We start from the raw sequence: 20,606 nt of genomic DNA, 5'->3' as shown, positions 1-20,606 counted from the left end.
AAATTTTATGGAAAAAAACACCAACCTGACAGCAGGAGCATCAAGAATGGTTCGTGTTCCCAGTTAACAAAATAAATCCAGATGCTGACGTCTGTTATGTAAAGGTGTTCCTCACTTTTCCCATAAATCTTAAAAATTAACTTTCTACCACACTTTAGAAGCAGCACATTACAAACAAGCCGACAGACGTGAGTCAGCCCCGGTCTTATGGTATGATTCCCACCATGTGCCTGTGTGTGTGTGCGCCCAAATCTGGATTGTATGACACTATAAAAAAGAATCTTGAGGCAGAAGTGAATTGGGGTGTTTCTGTGGGGGGAAGTAACTTCTTCACTGCCTTTCATGAGACCAAATGTTAAATGAAATAGAGAATAATCTCCCCTATCTGTAACACTTCAAGCTGCTAAGAAATTGGAATCTTGGCTTTTTAAAAAAAAAAAAAGAGAAAAACCTACATGCCAAGTAGCCTGCTACTTCTGCTGATGCACCTTGGTGTTATTTACCATAATGTCTTGGGAACTTTTCCATCCTAAACGCAAACAATGCTGTCTCCTCTTAAAGACTAACAGTTTTATTTATTAGGTAAAGCGCTTTCATGGGAGAGACCCACTTGATTGGATTTGATGAATAATACTCTGTTCAAATTCAGGCAGTAGTGTGCATAGAGAAATTCTCGTTTTTCCCCGCCCCCACTGTTTTCTTTGAAGTGCGCATTGCAAAGATCACTCAGTAAGCCACTGACTTCACATTACTATTTGTTGCTGTGATTAACTTTACTCAACATTTTTTTTGTAAAGATTTTTTTCACTTGCTGGGAACACACACCTCCAGAGAACTCAAAGCTTCTGTTGGAAGGCTGAGTGTATTAACTTCTCACTTCAAAAAAAAAAAAAATCACATGCTCCTCTGTTCATGGATCAGTTCCTTTAATAAGGAAGTGTGAATTTAATATATTTGGATGCTTTAGTAAAAGTTTATCAAGATCTTCTCTAACATTGCAGTTTGTTTTTGTATAGAACATTTTAATTTGTGTGAATGAAAGGCTTCAAAATCCCACTCTTTTTAGAAATTTGTCACCCGTTGGGTAAAGGCAGTGCTTCTCAACTGGCTTTTAATTACCAAGGAGATGGGACTTCAGTAAAACAATTTCTCCCGATCATTTCAGGACTGCGCCTTCAGTACTGCTGTGGGCCATCAGTCCTAAGTTAAGCAATTTCAGCTATAGAATCACAGAACACTAGAACTGGAACGGACCTTAAGAGGTCATGCAGTCCAGTCCCTGCAGGACCAAGCACCGTCTAGACCATTCCTGATAGATGTCTGTCTAGATGTTTGAAGCTCTGAGCTTCATTTGAGAAGATACATAAGAGATCCTACTGAGATTGTTCTACACTAACTTTTTTTATAAATTTTAAATTTGACAACTGAATTATGTCATAATAACCAATCTTTTAAAAGAATTCTGAACTGTTGTGTTGTGGACACAAAGTTGTACATTAAGTTCACGTCATGTTGTGTAGTCACTGGGAAGGAAATAAAGACAACCTTAACAATATAGGAAACCAGGTATACAATGAATAGGTTCTCACAGATGTGCTCCAGAAAACACAAAGCTTAACAGTGAGTTTAGTTTAGCAAAGCCTAATACAGAATTCTTCCCTAAAAAGCATTGAAGCAGAGCAGCAAGTCGTTCTTGAGCCAATTTGTTGGATTGGTATCACCATACTGTTTTTGGTGATGTTGAAATCTAATGGCAGATCATAAACGCTGGGCTTGCACATCTTGTTTTTTACCTTTCTAGCAAGGTGATGGTAGCTTAACTTTTTTTCTTTGTGTCTTGGCTTTTTTTTTTGTATAAAGTGCGCATGACAACTTCCACAGCAAGTTTTCTGTTGCTTTTAATCATAGGTATTTAATGAGCCTAAGCAAGCTCATTTTCCCTGAAAGCTATAAAAATTCATAACCCAAAAGATGATTCCCTGAACAGACTGGTGTGTGCATTTCTGACTCAGGCATGGTGAAAGTATGGGACACAAAGGGTTAAAGTCTGCCATTTTGTTATGTAACACCCTTAATGGACATATCAGTGAATGGCACCAAAATGGCAGGGCTTAACCCTTTGAGAGCTGCAGTGCCTCACATTCAGAAACATGCATCTCGGAAGCTAGCCTTGTCCTTTAAAACCTGAGACTTGGATTTTTTAAAAAGATTTGGTTTAAGTAGTCTGTCGCCTGCTAACTAGTTCTTTTGCTTCAGTCACAATACCAGGAAACTTTAAAACATTGCTTTTAATTTTTGTTGATACAGTTTTTTGAGAGAGACATAGCCCCATGGCATGAAAGTGACTAAGCAGCTTGCCTTTAGTTGCAACTTTTCTCATTATTGAATTGATGCAACAAGAAAAGGATTTTTGAGTTACCTGAATGCAGCCATCTAAGGCATAAAGTGACCAATGTTCAATCTAGGAATAGATTTTTGTGTTTGTTTTTTCTTTTCTTTTTTTTTTTAAAAAAAAAAACAAAAAAAAACAAAAACCTGCTGCTTAACTATCAAAAGTAAATGGGGGGGGCGGGGCATGGTAGCAGCAGAATCTTGGCCTTTGGCTTTTTTTAACAGGGCTGGTAATTTATTGTGGCTTTTTTTTTTTTTTTTTTCTTTTTTTTTTTAAATAATGTGACAGATTTCTGTTAAGTTATTTTCACTGGGAATTAGAAAAGCAACAATAGTGATTTCATGATGCTAAAATAAAGTTGAAACAGTGTATCAGTGTAACCTTCATTTTTCCCTCGTGTGTGGGGATGTGAACGGGGGACCCTGAGCATTCGTTCTGATCAAGCATTAAAGCTCTTGCCTACATAAGCTGCACTCCAAGGGAGGCCTGGACAGCTTCCAGGATTTGAGTCTGATGTGGTATATTAGCATACTAACAGTCAACAATAACAGAAGTAGCAGTATTAGTCTGTACTCCAAAGTGCTACGTGTTTGCTGTTTAGTTTTGTTGAAGACTAACAAAATGATTTATTTGGTGGTGATCATTTTAAGTCTTGAAAGTGCTACATTTCTGCTGTTTTAACAGTCATTAAGTTAACGCTGATCAATAATCAGCTAGTTTAGTAAACTGACTGCAGTATTCTTTGAACAGCTTCACTTAGGAAGATGCACTCAAACATTACTTGACCTGCCTCTTACCTTTCTCTGCAATTGTTTCCTAGTCTCCTTCAAACAGTCATAAGAATAAGCAGTGTCTTTTTTTTTTTTTTTTTATAAAAGAGGGGAGAAAAAAGAATTGCTACCATTACTCTGCTGGCTTCCCACCCTCTGCCCCATACCAATCCCATAGCTGCCTCTGCTGAGGTGCTGGTACTCAGTACTGGTAAGTACCTGCCTATATCAAAGCAAAAATATTCTCTCTCCCCACCCCCCACTCTTAAGGTTAGCAAACTTGGTATAATTTGTCTTACCCTAATCACACAGCTTTCAAAAGGTGTCCCTAAAACTCTTCTGTACCAGACCTTTACTGCTTTTTTGTTTTGATAGTGTATAGACTAGCATGGCTTTCTCTTGGTTACTGTATATAATGGCGGAACAATACTTGTACCTTGTTCTCGTTCAAACCATATCATCTGCTTTGCCGGAATCTGGCTGGCTGACCTGGAGGATCATTTTTCCCTGTTCACTTTGATAAGCTGAGGGTTAGCCTCTAAACAAAAAGTGATGTTTATGTAATGGCTATGAGCTGCTTTCTATAGAATATTCTGTGCCCTGGCTTGAATTTCCTTGAGTAATAATTGCTAAGAATCAGATATGCTTATAGCTGCAGGAATTCAGAACTGCATGGCTGGCCCTTGGCTTATATGAGGTCTTGAGGGTCGGGGAGGGAGTGGATGATTGTACTGCGTCTGATACATACATACATACATACATACATACATTTTAGAGATCTCAGGGTTGTAGCAATACTAATGCAGTTAAGACACGTGGGTATATTATGAACATGTTATGTATTCTGAAAATCGCCAGTAGCTGGTATCTTAGTACACAAGGAGGTAGAAATCTATACAATTAACTCTTGAGAGCTCTTTATTTTAGCAGCTAACTTGTTTGTTTTTACTGGCAACCATGAGTGAAGTTAAGCAAATTCATTCAGTAGCATGTTGGGTACTGTAGGAATAGTGCACAGCTGATATTTCACCAGCTGTTCTCATGAGACAGCTGTTGGGGACCAGGGCTCACTCATTCCCCTCCCCCAATTCTGATGTACCAGTTCTGCTTTTTGTCGTCTTTCCTCTCAGTACTGATAATCAATTGACCAACTTTAGTGAACTAGAACTCTTCTGCCTCAGGGTGGTGCAGGCAATACACCAATTTTATACTACTTGAAATGACAGTGTCATGTGAAGATTAGCTTCCTAGTTTACTGGACTTGGTTTGTACTCTTCTGTGTGTTCTACCCATAGGTTCTAAAACTATGGTGCTGTATCTCCCATTTGCAGTATCTCTTCTGATGCATTTTTAAACTTTATTTCCCAAACAACCATCCTCTTTCAAATCTTTCTTCAACTGCTGCATAAAATATGGTATTTTGATTTCTCCCCCCCCCCCCCCCCCACTGGGATACTGTTATCCCAAATTCCTGACTTTTTGGTTTAGAAGAGAAGATTGAGGGGGGACATGATAGCGGTTGTCAGATATCTTAAAGGGTGTCAGGAGGAGGAGGGAGAAAACTTGTTCTTCTTGGCCTCTGAGGAGAGAACAAGAGGCAATGGAGTTAAGCTGCAGCAAGGGAAGTTTAGGTTGGACATTAGGAAAAAATTCCTAACTGTCAGGGTGGTCAAGTACTGGAATAAGTTGCCAAGGGAGGTTGTGGAATCTCCCTCGCTGGAGATATTTAAGAACAGGTTAGATAGATGTCTATCGGGATGGTGTAGATAGTGGTCGGTCCTGCCGTCGGGGCAGGGGACTGGACTCAATGGCCTCTCGAGGCCCCTTCCTGTCCTAGTGTTCTATGATTCTAGAAGACTTTGTAAATCTCAACCTAATATAAAAGTCGGGGGAAAAGGAGTAATATTGACTAGAAACTTCTCATGTAATGATAGAGTTGGTCCATGAAAGTGTTTTAATACAAAATAGTAACAGAGAGGAAGCCGTGCTAGTCTATACACTATCAAAACAAAAAAAGTGCTACTTGACTGCTTTTTGTTTTAATACAGAATGATCAATAGCTCAAGTCATTACCCATCTAGAAGTACCACTACCAAAGATTAGACAAACTAATCAGGGAATAGTGACCACACTTAATTCAGCAATTTATTTGTTTTAAACAACTCCTTTATACTGGGGTGGGAGAGATGGGGAGGAGAGAGAGGAGCCTAAACTATAGGAAGAGGCTTTGTTAAAATGTATTTGCATTACAAAACCCAAAATGTTTGTCCAGTAACTTCATATTGATGCTCAAGCTATAGAAGGGATGAGAAATCCTTGTACAAATTCCAGAACCAGAGTTTGAGCCTCAGTCTTACAAGCATGGTCCCTTAAGAAAAGTGATATTGATGAACAAGTTAGCAACCTTTTTCATTCTGCTGCTTTCAGTGCATGGGGCAACTGCTTTGCAGTTGTCTGAAGAACTAAGTGAAACAGTATACTATACTACAATTTATGTGCTAGATTAATTGTAATTTTTGAGATGTTTAATTTTATGAAGTTCATCACTAATTAGCTTGTAAAATAGTAGTTGTGCTTTATATTGTATGGTACTCTGCCTCACTCATGATTTGACTCATTATGGATACTTCACCATATGCCTTATGGAGGAAACTAGAAAGAGGAGGAAGCTTAAAGATAGATGCTCTCATTCTTTTCCCCCCATCAGAAAGGTGAAAAGGTGGTGTAATGTATAAATCTGGACTATATCGCTCCTAGAGATCATATTTATTGTCTAATGATGCATATTAGCTAGAAGGAGAACCCTTGAAATTCCAAATTCATCTAGGAGAATGTTCATGGGAGAATAAAGTTCATGTTGTCCAACAAGAACTAGACAGTTTTATTACTTTTAAAATACCCTTTTTTTAACCTTGCTTAAAATGATGATCAGTTATCCTTCCAGATTGAGTTGTCTTCTATTGGCTTTTCAGCTCTGAATATGGAAGAGAGTCACTTGTGCTTTGGCTGGGCTGTTGCTTAGTTGATTCTCGATGTTGTAGACATGAGAGCCAAGAAGCTGCCAGTGTTAGTGTTGCTGCTTTCTGGGCAAGATAATTTGATTCAGTTAATCAGTGATGCATAAATTCTTTGCATAGATAAAACTATTTCTGCCTAGATGGATCACTGATCCTTTGTGTGTCAAGGGTATGTTGCCTTGTGGTAGGCTCTCTTTCTGTTGTCATCGTCATCAGTTCTGTCACCATAGTTGGGTGTAAAAACACTTTTCTCTAGTTGCAATTGTATGAGTCATATGAGGGGGTGAGCCTTCATCATGGTGATTAACAAGGAGCCTTTAGTGATAAGTTGACAAACTCAGCACCTGTAATTGTACCCCCTCTTCGAAGCCATCTTTCGTATACTGAGTGATATATAGCACTTGTCTAGGCAAGTCATGTACACTGGTCAGAATTCAGTTTGCTCTGGGACTAGATGCATTTCGATGACGCAGTGCTACGTTTGGATGACATACTCCTAAAAAGTGATATAGGCCTGAAGTCATCTGGCTCTATTGCATCTTTCTGTGGCTTCAGGAGTGTCACAACCCATGCTTAGTGCTAGTGTGGCTGAGCATATGTTAAACAATTTATGTACCTAGTTCTTTATTGCTGGCCTGGAGTGTGGTGGTTTGTAGGGTGAATGTCATGTAGGCTCATAGCTTTGTCATTTTTGAGGGCTTTTGAGAGTAGCTTGCAGGATCTTGTGAAATAATTCTGTATCGGACTGAATGAAGGGCTTGGAGGCGCATATGACCAACAGCATGAAGTGGGAAAGGCCCAGGAGTCCCAGAAGAGCAAGTGGGGGTGAAATACCCCAGACCCAAATATTGCAGACTGTGGTTGATCCTACAGATCCAAGACTTTCCATCCTTTGCAGACCTTGGAGAACTGAAGGGTCACAGATTCTTCTTCACTCCCCTCAATACCATATGGCATCAAGGGACCAGCCGTACCCCTCCAATACTTCAAACTGGCCTGTGAGGAAAAAATGTCCTGTGTGGCTACACATACAGCTACATTTGCATATTCAAGTTGATATACATGTTTGCAACCTTTCTACTTTAAAATGATCACCCCTAAATTGTATAGCCTGACCTATGTGGGTGCAAGGGGATTGCACATTCTGGGTGAGGAGAGGTGAGGGAAATTCAGAAATTCAAAGTTCTGTTTGGATAGCTAAAGTATCTGTATTTACTAGATCACAACAAATATTGGAGAGTTCATAATGATTATGAAAGACAACAATAATTGTAAATGCATGCAAGGCACCACAGAATGCACAGCACCAGGAAAGTACTTGGTCAGTGCTTATTTCCTGGGCCCAGAAGTGTCTCTATCATCTGCAGCTACTCCATGAATCTCTTCAGGATCTTGAATTGCCTTTTGCTATGCCTCTCAGCAGACTGTCCTTGGTGAAATCTTCACGTCCCCCATTGTTATGGCTTTTCCTGCAGGTCTACAAATGCCAGAGAATTGCATGTCCTATATTTTCAGTGTTCTTGAGCATAGAAGCTGCAACCCACAGGCTCTGCTCTATCAGAGATGGCAGACACTGAAAAATTCCTCCTCGGTTTGTGGAAGGAGGGGAGGGGGACATGAAAACAATGTAATTTGAATGATATTACAGGATGGAGAAAATTGCATGCTGGCAATTTGACACCTAGTTTCCAGAGACCTCTAGGCAAATCGCTTCTTCTGTCCCACAATACGTTGCAAAAAAAATTCCTGAGAGGTGGTGTACTGGACAGTCTTGCATGGCACGTTAAGCTCTCTACCTGTGGTGCAGAGTACTTATAGTGATGCTCATTCCTAATGAGTATGTGCAGCTCTGATGCAAGTGGCCGGGTCTGGCACGCAGCAAAGGATATATGAATGACAGCAGTTGTCAGCTTACAACTTGTCTCAGCCTGTTTGCAGTGCAGATGTGACCTTACTGATATTTCTTAGAAGCTTGAAAGATTTTGGCCAAAGGAGTAGGGGTGGGTGGGGGTCACAACTAATGTGATCTGGAAGTCTTCCATGAAGTGAGCTGGTATGATGGGTGAGGTGGTGGTGTGGGTTGCTTGGATTTGCCTGCCACAGGGGAAGATCCTTTTTGAAAGTGAGCTCTGGCCAGGCTCCCCAGCTGTGGAAGCAGATATATAGAATGGTATAATCATGGGATTTCTACCTGGGCAACTCTTACTTTCATGTCACAGTGCATCTTGAATTACAACAAAGCAAACTTGTGGTTTCTTTCCCCAACTCAGTGAATCAGAACTCTGCTCATTTAGTTCAAGTCCTCCAGGACTTTAGTGTACAAAGGTTTCCAAATACATTGTTATACCTGGGAATCTGGTTATTCCTGGCTTCACTGCACATCCAGCGGGGAGAAGCACAAATTTCCAAAGTCTTAAACTGGAACTTATCTATTTTTCCCTGTTCTGTCACTTTCCCCTACAGTGGCAAACGAAAGCGAGCGGATAATTGTCCCAGGATCTCGCAATCCTTTGTCATCTTTGCAAATGGGAGGCATTCTGGGACTTATGTGATAGGAATCTCTCATACACATCCATGCTGGAAAAGACACTGGCTGAATCAAACCAGGTTTGTCTTGTATTTTTGCTTTTTTTTGTTTTTCGGAAGGAAGGGGGCTTGGGGAAGAACTTTTGAGGGGTTTCAGGAAACACCTCTGTCGCTGTCTTTGCCAGCGCAAATACTAGTGGGGCCATAGATGTGCATGCTGTTTGATCTACTAGCACAAACCCATTCCTGATTTCAAAAGACCTTTATTTTGTCTTTGTAGCTGTGTTCATCCCAGGCTAAAAAGCTCAGCCAATTGGTCTTAGTATATGAGAGAGAGAAGCTTTTTGGAGATCTTCAGGGCTGAAGGAGAGAGGTTTTTTTTGTAAGCAGCAAAGCTTTTTTGTCTCATGCCTGTAAGGGGAGATTTCATCTCTTGTCTCTGATTTTTGGAGATTTCACTGACGGGGCCATTGGATTGCTCTGCATTGGTAATGTGCATAAGAGAGAAGCTCATCTGTGTAATCCAAGTGTTCCCTTCTGTTTTACAACATTAGATGTATTTTGAATGTAAACTTATTACAGTCCAGACAGTGACTTGGATTGACAATCTGGCACATCTGGTGTCTACATTTAAAAACTGATGACTCTAACCTTTCAAACTAGTTGTAGCTCTTAGTGCTGTGAAAATAACCATTCCAATGTCAAAAGGCACACTGATGTTCAAAAAGTCTAAAGACTGAAGCAATGGGTTGTTCAGTTTGTGAATTGAATATTTATTTCATTTGCATGCTAACCTAATGTCAGTATTAACAATTTCACTGTGTATTATTTTATCACAAATATATAGGAAATATACTTTTGTACTGTATTTTAAATGGCAAAGACAATCTTCCCTTCAAACTCTTGTTCCTTAGTTGCTATCCTCTCTGCTCAACATATGTGGTTTCAACCTCTTTCCCTAGGAAACTATATTTTGCTCTTTCTTTAAGAAAGTTTCCTGATTTATTTTCCTTCCTTTCACTCCTCTGGTTCCAGACTAAATATAAGTTCTGTCTACATTTACAACATTAGAGCTCTATTCCCTGAAATAATTTAAAACTTACTTCTGTCTCAATGGACATGGTTAAAGTTGCATCCACATTAGAAAACGGAATCTCCCATTTTGATGTAGAAACTGTCAGGTTTGGGGTTCACTCTGAGATGTTATAAAGGGATAGTCCCTCCCCCCCACCTCAGCACCTGGTAGGCGGAGTGTTTCTGTTCTGACAGTTAGCGATCTAATCTAAAAGCTGTTAATAGATGTATGGGGGCAGGGACTCCTACGGAATTCACAAAGTGCAGATGTGAGTCTTGGGTTTCTTTTTGTTTATGGTATTGCTTGCCACAGTGTATCCGTAGACCCTGAAAATGTCTTATGGCATCTGCAGAATGAGGGTGTACATGGGACATTATAAATGCAGTGGAAAGAGTTTGGGCCTCTCTACATCCCAGGGAAGCTCTAGTCTCCACTGGTGAGTATTTAGGGTTTCTGAGAGGCCTGAAGGGAGTTACGAAGAGAGAGCGGTTGTCGCTGAATGGTCTCATTTGTCTCTTCCCCAGAGCAACAGTGTTACACTTTTAGTACAGGTTGAACCTCTCAGGTCTGGCGATGGACTACAGATGTTGCTGGATGAGAGTGCTCCAGATGTGCAGCACTGGTCTGGCTGGCCATCTGGGGGCAGAGGCTGCAGGGAGCCCAGCTAGAGGGCTGGGAGTGGAGCCCCTCCTCTCTCCAGCAGCCCAGTGGTTTGGGAGTCCAGCCAGGAGTACAACTTCCTCTCCCACAGGCAGCCTGGGGCAGGGAGCAGAGCAGCTGTCTGGAGAGGACCCAGTTAGTAGGCATCATTCATTCAGGACCACTCAGGTCCTGAGGGTGCTGGACCAGGGATGTACAACCTGAACTTGATGATAAGCATCGAGATGCCCTTTGAGCTGGGTAAATATGCTCCATGAGGGAGGGGTCTGTGGTTTTTTGTTTTGTGTGTTTTTCCAGTGTGGTAAATGGAGCCAATCTTACCTTGACTTCACAATTTTAGAAAAAGTGGGTGAAGTAATTTTTTTTTGGGCGGGGGGGGGCAGTCTCTGCTAGTGAAAGAGAGGCCTTGAAGCTTATACAGAGCTCTTCTTCAGTTCCATGTAAACTTTGAACGCTTGTTTCTTTCACTTAGCTATTGCTAATGAAAGAGAACCTCATCCTCCTTGTCTTGCTAATACTCATACTACCTAATGGATATAGATGCAATAAAGGACAGGAGACAATACAGTGTGAGAGATGCGCCTTTCTCACAATAATGAAGTGGGTCCATGGAAGAGTTGTGCATAAAATCCAAGTCTTGAATCTTCATCCCATGCTTTAACTTAGTAGTGGGCAGCCAATGGGCTGCATTCAAGTTCTATGGGTGGTCTGTAAGACAATTGTTTTAACTGTTGCCACACAGGGTTGCCAAATTCCATGGGCTTCTGCCTGCATAATTCTTATCCCTCCACCAATACTACTGAAGTGACGCACATGTGAAACAAGGGGATATGAAGTGATGTGCTCCCTCTGCATCCAATCAAAGCGCTGCTACAGTTCAGTTGGCACACCCCAAAAATTCTAGTTCTGCAAGCACAGTTAGGAAAAACTACCCCGTCCCAGGATAAGCCTTGGTCACAACAGTCTTGTGGCCCATTGAGATGAAGTAAGGCCACTTGTGCAGCCCACTCACCTAACCTACGTTACCCATCACTGGAATAAGGAGAATTGAAAATAAACGCAAGCCTTCCTTATTGTAACTCAGGTAGCCAATAGAACATGTGCACTTGTTTTGAAAACATTGACCAAGACAGCCAGCATTTTTAAGTTAAAAACAAAAACCCTGTAGAATAAGCAGACTAGATGATATATTGGCTTGCAGTGGCCTTCTGTGTTGAGGCTTGGGTTCAAATTTGTCACGCTTTGGCTTGTTAGTGATAAGATTTGCTCATGGGTTACTTAGAGTGGAGCAGTCAGGATGCTGCAGGCAAGAACTAGGGTGTTGGGAAGAACTGTGTGGAGAGGCTCAGAACAGGAAAAGCAAGGTTTGTCGCATTTCAGAACAGAAGGGTATGGGCTAAGCCAGGGTGGGGAACACCTGGCCCGGATCCAGACTACAGCTTCCCTGGATCCAGGGCCATGGCTCAAAGCTCCCCTCCCCAGCATCTGGTCTGTAGTGGGATGGAGGGTGTGGAGCTCCAAACCTCCCAGCCTGGAGTCAGGCAAGCCCAGGCTAGATCTGCCCCACAGTCTCTGACTGGCCATGGGGGATCAGGAAGCAGCTCTATGGTGGTGCTGCTGGGTTTTTTTTCCCACCCCCCTCCACTCCCAGGGAAAGGGGGAGAGGCAATAGCAGTGCTGTGTGGAGGCTTTAGCTCACCACTGATTGGTTGGGATTCCAGCCCAACAGAGCAGTAGAGGGCTGTGCCTGGGACTGGGGAAGGGGTCACAGTGGTGCTGCACCCAGGTTTTGCACCCCTAGAGTGCTCCTGTAGGCTGCCTCCTACCCACACCACCTCCTGAAACCTCCATCCCATCCTGACCCTTCCAGACCCCAAACCAACTTCCTGGCAGCCCTCTCCCACGGAACCTCTCATTTTTGGCCCCACCCCAGAGTCTAGAGGGGCTCACAAAATGTACTAGCCCTGCGCCCCCCGGCCCCAGTGTGCAAGGGGGGTGTCTGGGACCATGTTAGTGAGGGGAGGAGGGTTGTTTTGGAGTTTTTTTGCTTCTCTCCTATGGCCCCCAGCTGACGTTTTTTTCCTTTGCGAGCTTGGCTGTCTCCCAGCCCAAAAAAGGCTCCCCACCCTGGACTAAGCTGTGTAGAAAATTTCAGCGGCACCTGGCTTTTCTCCTGTACAGTGCTGTTAATCTCACTTTTGCGGTCACCCGTGTTAACTCAAACTGTCACCTTTTTAAACTACAGTGTTCTTCAAGATTTTAGTTTAACAGTTCAGTTCCTATGAACTAACTGGTATCAGTCAGTGTGAATGATTGTCATTTCAGACAGCTCTCTGGGAAATTCTGTGCAAGCCAACAGACATAAATGCTTTTTTGTTTGGAAACACCAAAACAAAACAAAAAAATCTGGGATGCTGTAGATACATGACTGTGACTTAAGTGTAAAGTGGAACGGGAAATAACGTTCTATAGTGTAACAACTCCACTGTCCCTTACTTCCAGGCACCTGCTTGTGCTGAACTTAATCTATATGAAACAGCTACTTTTAAGAATTGGTTTTTAAGCTGTTCTTTTAAAAGAACAAATGCTGTTATGTCTTTGGAAGGCTAGAGTAAGCACAACAGCTGCACTGCTGGGCTTTAATGTGAAATTCAAAGAACGGCCCCTTTAAGAGCAGGGATGCTCTCCCAGGCTTGTGTGCTGGAATGCCAGCAGCAGTCCTGCAGACACACTGCTGCTGCTGCTGGTGCTGTCGTGTCTCTGTGAGGGTTAACTACACTCCAGCTTGTTGTCTGGAGCCGGTTCAGACTGGTTTTCTAGAAAGTGCTTTGTCTCTCAGACTGAATCCTGGGAAGGGTCATGTGGAGCCCAGTGATGTCATGGGATCAAAAACTGACTCAGCTTTTTTTATCAGATGTGTGTCTGCAGGTACAGTAAAGTGGCAGACTGAAATGCCAACGCTCACCAAAAGCAAAAGTTTCTGTGACTTTGGCATGCAGTGAGTTAACTGTGATCCCACAGGAGCTAAGCACTTCCTGTGCAGCGAGTGGAAAAGCCTGGCTCATTCATTAAGAGGGAAGAAAGTATGAACTTAAATATTGCAATGGCAGTGCATTAATCTCTAGTGACAAACTGTAAGGAAATATGGATGAGAGTCTCTTCATGCAGGGTGTGGAAATCTTTTTTCCCCTCAACGTCTGATTCCTGAAATCTGCAGTCAGAGACAGGTGCTAAGAAATTCATGACGGAAATCCTCCTCCCCTGCCTCCCCCACCCCCCAAAAAAACCCCAAAAATTCTCATCCTAGATTTAAAAATAAAAAGTACATATTTGCATCTGAGGCAGAGAAATTTATTCCTTTTTTTTAAATTAGCCAAACTTTTTTTTTGTTTCAGTGGCATACCTGTACAGTCTTCTGCATTCTGTCATACTTTTGGGGTTTACATTTTGGAAGTATAGTTATTTAAAACAACTACCGTGACTAACTTCCTAGTAAGTTCAACCTAGCCTATCCTAAGGGTAGGGTGAGTAAGTATATGTGAGTACTACTTGCTTTTTCAAGATTTCTTCTTTTTTGTAGCAACCATTCTAGGCCCTCTTTTTTTATTTTGAAAATGCAAGTAATTCTGCCCCCCATGCACTTTACTGACCTCTCTCCCCTTTTTTCCAGAGCTTCACAATGACAGAGGAAGCATGCAGGACACGAAGTCAGAAGCGAGCACTAGAACGAGAAATAACCCAAAATGATGTGGACAGTAAAAAAATTAAAATGGAGAAAGGACTGCTGGGAACAGATATCAAGACTGAAGGTGACATTAAGATAAAGACTGATCCTGGAGCTGGAAAAGTCCAAGGATTATTAAAAGGAGGGGAAGTAAAAGCAACCATTAAAGTGGAGGTGCAGACAGGTGATGAGCCTGTTGATATGAGTACCTCAAAAAGGTGAGTGGCTACCTAGAAACTGTCATGCTTCAATATTTGAACTACCTGCATAGTAAAATGCAGGGAAGTGAGTGTCTTGTTGAATAGCTCTATGGATTCACTTGGAATGGACCTCTGGGCTTTTTATTTCCTGTAATGACTGAAAGAGTAAGTATATACAACCTCTGAAACAGGTTGATTTGTGTTTCAGTTTAGCATTCCTCTCAAGACCAACCTTGGTGATGTAGCTATATTGCTTGTTCTATCCATAAGCATTGCCATCATGTTAGCTGCTGTAAAAGATGAATACTGAAATGGGGAAATATGACCTTGAGTGAAGGAGTGGATGCTAACCATAGGGCGTGCGGGGCTCCTACTTCCATTTACTAAAGGATTCATGTGGGTATTTTAGATAAAGGGTAGTTCGTATCTATGACTTAGAAGGACATTGTTTAACTGCATCTTACTGCTGTGCCTTCAGAGCTTTTACAGGGGGGAAAAGTCACTAACAAGGAGTATTAATTAGTTGCAGTTAATTCACGTGATTAATCACAATTTTGAGTTAATCACACTGTTGAACAATAGAATACCAATTGAAATCTATTAAATATTTTGGTTTTCTACACTTCCAAATACATCATTTTCTGGTGCGGTGCTCACTTCATATTTTATTACAAAATATTTCCATTGTAAAAATAACCATAGTATTTTTAGTTAACCTCATACAAGTACTATCATGCAATATCTTTTTAGTGTCAAAGTGTAACTTACAAATGTAGGGGGGTGTTTTTTGTGGGGTTTTTTTTTTTTTTTTTTGTTACATAACTACTCGAAAGCAAAACAATTTAAAACCTCAGAGCCTGCACATCCACTCAGTTCTACTCTTCTCCAAGCCAACTGCTAAAATGCAAGTTTGTTTACATTTACTGGAACTAGTGCTGTGTACTTTTTATTTACAGTGCAGTCTGAAAGTGAGAACAGGTGTTCTCATGGCACTTTTTCAGCCAGCATAGCTAGTTAGGCTATACATTATATATACCCTTTCATGCTTCAGTCACAAATTCCAGGAGGTATGTTCCCATGCTTCTGGTGCTGCTTGCTTTTTTTTTTTTTTTTTTTTTTTTTTTAAAAAAAAAAAAAAGCATTAATTAAATTTTGTAACTGAACTCCTTGGGGGAGAATTGTATGTTGTGTCTTACCCTTATTTTGCCACATATTTCATACTGTACCATTCTCAGATAATGACCCAGCACACTTTTGTTTTAAGAATACTTTCTTTGCCTTTGGTACCTTCACAGCAAATTTTGACACATGCGATTTCTTTAAAAAGAGCCACAGCACTTGACCCAAGGCTTAAGAATCTGAAATGTCCTCCAGAATGATAGAGGAATGAGGTATAAAGCATACCTTCAGAAATCTTAAAAGAGCAACACTCCAAAGCAGCAACTACAGAACCTGAACTGCCAATAAAATCAGCCTTTTGCTGGTGGCATCTCACTCAGAGGATGAAAGTGAACATGTCGGTCTGCTCTCCTTTGGATTGTTATCGGGCAGAAGGTATCGCCATGGACACGTGTCCTTTGGAATGGTGGGTTGAAGCATGAAGGGACATATGTACCTTTAGTGCACCTGGCTTGTAAATATTTTGTGATGATGGCCACAACAGTGACATGCCTGTTCTCACTTTCAGGTAACTTCATAAACAAGAACTGGGTAGCATTATCTCCTGCATATTGTAACCAATCTTGTTTGAGTGACTGGTTGAAGGAGAAATAGGACTAAAAGAACTTGCAGTCTTTGAAATTTTGCAGTTCTTTATTTTTAATGCATTTTTAATGTAATTCATCTGCAAATTCAATTTTTCATTATAGGGATTGCACTACAGTATTCACAATGGGCAAATTCAATACTATTTCTTTTTTCCGTGAAATTATTTGTAATTGGAAACAGAGGACTGTACACTTTGTAATTTAAATAAATAGTTGAAGAAAACATCCAAAATATTTAAACAGTGATAATTGGTTTCAGTGTGATTAATCATGATTGATTTTTAATCCCTTGACATCACTCTTACTAGTGTTCTAAGGTGCCTCAATTTTTTCTAAAAATGACCTGATTCCTATAAAGTGTGTTGATTTTTGCAAAAGGCAAGTGTGTGGCATTTTTTGAGAACAGGCCCCTTTTATTTCTTTAAAGACCTAAAAATTGGAGTATCCAAAATCACTGGTTATTTTGGAAAATTTTGTGCTTATTGCACCAGTCTAAGGTCTCTTTCAAACACACACACCTATCAAACAAAAATTAAACTATTGATCTGCTCTATTCTGTATGCAGTCTGTCTCTGGCTTCATTATGTGCCAAGATTACAGATGGTCATGTGATCTTGATGATTTTTCCTCGTAGGACAGACTTGAATATTCCACGTTTTTTAGAATTAGATGTGGTCTGGTGTTTAAAGTATGGAATAAGGAGGCAGGGCTCCTGGCTCATGTTCCTAGCGCTGCTGCTGACAGTTGAATCTTGGGGAAAGTGAGTTACCTTTTTTGTGTTTAGTTTCCCTATCTGCAAAATGGGTTAAATATTCTGAATGTTGTTGCAAGACTAAAGTGGTATCAAGTTGATTCCTGGGATGAAAGGTGTAATAGATGTGCAAATGATTAATATGTTCAAGCAGAAACTTGAAGTTCCTGTCAAGTATGCAAATTCTTATATATTAAGCCTGATTTTTTTTTAAAGCTATAGTGGGAAATCAAATACTACAAGGAAAAACTGGTACACCCATATGCCATAATTGTAACTAATCTATGGTAATGTAGACACGGCCACCTTCCTTCGAAGGAAGGATGGTAATGATGCTGTTTGGAGTTTACTAATGAAGTGTTGCTGGGCATGGGAAGCACTTCATTAAGCAAATTTCCCACACACCCTGCAGCTGAGGAGTAAGGGACTTTGAAGATGCCCCAGCACTTTGAAGTACTGGCGGGTGCGCTGCAGCTAGATGCGTGCTGGTACTTTGAAGTTTAAAACTTTGGCATTGCTGCGGGGGGGTGGGGGCTGTGTGTGTGTGTGTGTGTGTGTGTGTGTAATTTGCTCAATGAAGTGCTGCCCATGCCCAGCAGCACTTCATTAGTAAACTCCGAACAGCCTCATTACCACCATCCTGAAGGATGGTAATGTAGACGCAGCCTATGAATTGTTCAGCTTTCTTTGTTCCTGCTGTTGTACATGAGAATATGTCCTGCTTATAACAATGGATTTATGTCCAAATGTCACGTTAAACAATATATCCAAAATGCTAGATTTCTTCTAACAGCTTGGATTGACTGTAATTTTCTGACTACGCCTTCTTCCATAAACTCATAAGTAAAAGGGGCATCTTCAGACTTTGCTCAAGGTGATATTTAGGTACACTTGCGTGTCTAATGAAACTTGTGTTGATGACTTTCGTACAATATCATTTAAGAAAGTACTAGACAGATGTCTTCCACAAAGGGAATTTCTTCTGTTTCTCAAAGAATCAGAGGGAGTTGGCAGCTCCAGGTTCTAAATGTGGGTAAAACTTTTCGGAAGGATAGTAGCATGTTGTAGCTTTCTCTGCCTGCTAACTAGCATAGCTATGTGTTCAGGTCTCTTAAAGGGGAAAATGTAGTCTAGTGGCTAAAACACAAGGCTATCCACTGTATAGCAAGGGTTCTGTTCTTGGCTTTGTAAGAAACTGTGTAAACCTAAGGAAGGTATTTGCTAGAAGTCAAGTGAACTTCCTTTTAAGTGTTTGAATTCTCATGTTACACCTCTCCTGCATCCCTTTGTCACTCTTTTTTTTTTTTTTTTTTTGGCTTTAAATACATTTTCCAATATTTTTCTAAAGTGTCTACAGTACATGGTGGTAGGCTTTTTACTTCTCTTCTTACAAAGGCAAATCTTCCCTCTCATTTAAGCATGTCTGTACTGGAGGTATAATTTAAAATGCACTTCTTGTTGAGAGCCTTTCAGTGGGATTTAGGTCAGGTCCTAGCTTATGAAGTGTATATATAGCATAGGTTATGATTATTATGACATTGCGCTTTGAGTGGAGGAACAAAATACTGGAGTTTCTTACACATTGAAGATAAATCTAAATGATTCTGAAGACTTTACAAGTAGTATTTGTCCCTGCTCCCTACCACTCCCCAAAATAGGTAACCTATGTTGCATTCTGAAAGATTAAGCTATGTATGTGACAATCAAGACTTACCTGAGCATGCATCTGATGAAGTGGGTCTTTACCCACAAAAGCTTATGCTCCAGAAAAATCTTAGTGTATAAGTTGTCACAGGACTTCTTCTCCCCCGCCCGGCCCCCCACCGCCCCCGGGTGCAATAGCTGATCTAAAAATGAATGATTCCAGTGCATAAATTTGATCCCTTGCCTGGCTAAAAAAGTACAAATTTAACTTTTGTATGTGCAGGTGGAACATCTCTCATCCAGAGCATGCTCACCCAGCAACATCCATAATCCAGCATGTCTTTAGTTAGCCAGACAACTACTTACCATGGCCTCATAAAATTTGCTTACAGCCAGCAGTCCTGGCTCTGAGTGTGCTGTGCTGTTGTTTTAGCTGTACTTTATCCCATATGTCTTCTAAAAGCCCAGTAGTTAGTGGAAGTGTTTGGTAATGTGTTAAACAATATTGACCTCCTGTGGTCCGGCAAATTCTCTTGTTCAGCACCAGTCAGGTCCTGAGAGTGCTGCCCGAGAGAGGTTCAGCTTGCAATTACATGGTGCTTGAGAGAACATCTCTAAAGTTTCAAATCGGGTCTCTTAATTTGGGACTCAGCTTTCCATGCTTTTCCCAGACATCTCATATGAACCCATAACACAGCTTAGATAATGATTTGTATCCCTTGAAATATAGGAGTTTTGAGATAACTATTCTTTGTTTTGCTGTACTGCTAAAATCTACCTCTCTGCCTTGGTAAATTCTTAATTAAACACCATACATTAATAAAAAACTTTTTTGGAAGTGATTTAACTGAAGATTTTTTTTTTTTTTCAAAAGTATCCATTGATCTTCAGTTTTACCTGGCCTGTAGCACATAGAATGGATAATCTATTGGCTTTTTACGATTTGAAATCTGGACTTGAAAACACCATTTTATTTTATTTTTTTTTAAAAGATTTTCTGACTTGACTTTTTAATTTTAAAAAGAAATTTAAATACTATCTTGTTTCCTTTTAGGCATCACAAAATGTGCTCAACAAAAGGATCGGTGGTGGTGATGAAATCACATAAGGCCAACCTAAAGCAGGGGTGGGTGTATGTTTTTTGCAGCAGTGCAAGCTGAGCAGAGTTAGTTAGATGCATAGTTTTGCCTGATTTATTAGGGAGAATAAACTGAGGAAAGTGACTTGAGTCTCTGCAGCCTTCTGATATTTTACTGTGGATGTTGCTAGAATGTAGTACAGTAAGGTCTGAGTACGCGAACTCAGAGTGCATGACCCTGCTCTTACGCGTCTGACCCTGACATCCCACCCTCGTTTTAAACCACCTGCAAACCGCTCTGGTTCAAGCCGTCCTGCGGGGCTCCAGCGCAACCCCCCTGCCAGCTCACAAGCTGCCCGCCCGCCTTCCCCTGCCTCAACCCTGTGTGGTTCCGGTGCGACACTCCCCTCCACCACACCAGCTCACCACCCAAGCATGGCTCTGGTTCCAGCCCAGCTCACCACCCATGCTCAACTCCACCCCTTGCCCCCCTGCAGTCCTAACCTGGGCACCCCAGGCTTAGCTCACTCCCCAACCCACCACCAGGCTTAACCCTCCCCAGCTGCCCCCCCCCCCGCCCCCAGCCCAGTACTTACCTTTCAGCTGCTTCCCCAGCTGCAGAAGACGTGTTCTGCTGGGGAAAAAGCCAGACCCCAACTTGCGCAAAATCTGGGTTTACACGAGGGTGCATGGAACGGAACCCTCGCGTACTCTGAGACCTTACTGTAATTTTAGACAAATAAGCATTAATGGGTGAGAAGGGTTTGATGGTATTTGGCTTAAGTCAAGTCCATTAGAGATGAGCAAAATATTTAATAGGTAGTCACTCTTAACACCATCCCTTGTGTTTGTGATGTGCTGTGTGGTTGCAATCAAGTTTTCTTTTCCTTCTGGTTCAGCAATAACTTACCAGATTTCTTTTCATGTCATCGGTGCCAGCATTCAACTGAAAACAATCAGTGAACTTTTCCTTGTCCGAACTGTGGCACGTAGGGAAAGAGAA

General features: G+C 41.3%; 1 protein-coding gene across 2 annotated transcripts in view; it reads left to right on the top strand.

The window, feature by feature from the left end:
- GATAD2A (GATA zinc finger domain containing 2A) overlaps window positions 1-20,606 on the top strand; it is a 100,282-nt gene that overhangs the window by 51,697 nt on the left and 27,979 nt on the right. For both annotated transcript variants that reach the window (XM_074978441.1, XM_074978440.1), the window contains exons 3-4: window positions 8,643-8,786; window positions 14,111-14,382. In XM_074978441.1, coding sequence (XP_074834542.1) covers window positions 8,754-8,786; window positions 14,111-14,382 — 305 coding nt within the window. In that variant the 5' untranslated portion in view covers window positions 8,643-8,753. The remainder of the gene's footprint in view (window positions 1-8,642; window positions 8,787-14,110; window positions 14,383-20,606) is intronic.

This window comes from Carettochelys insculpta, chromosome 27, assembly GCF_033958435.1.
Source record: "Carettochelys insculpta isolate YL-2023 chromosome 27, ASM3395843v1, whole genome shotgun sequence".
In the NCBI taxonomy this organism is placed as follows: domain Eukaryota; kingdom Metazoa; phylum Chordata; order Testudines; family Carettochelyidae; genus Carettochelys; species Carettochelys insculpta.
Note: the sequence above shows the minus strand (reverse complement) of the source record. Positions and strands in the feature narration are given on the sequence as shown.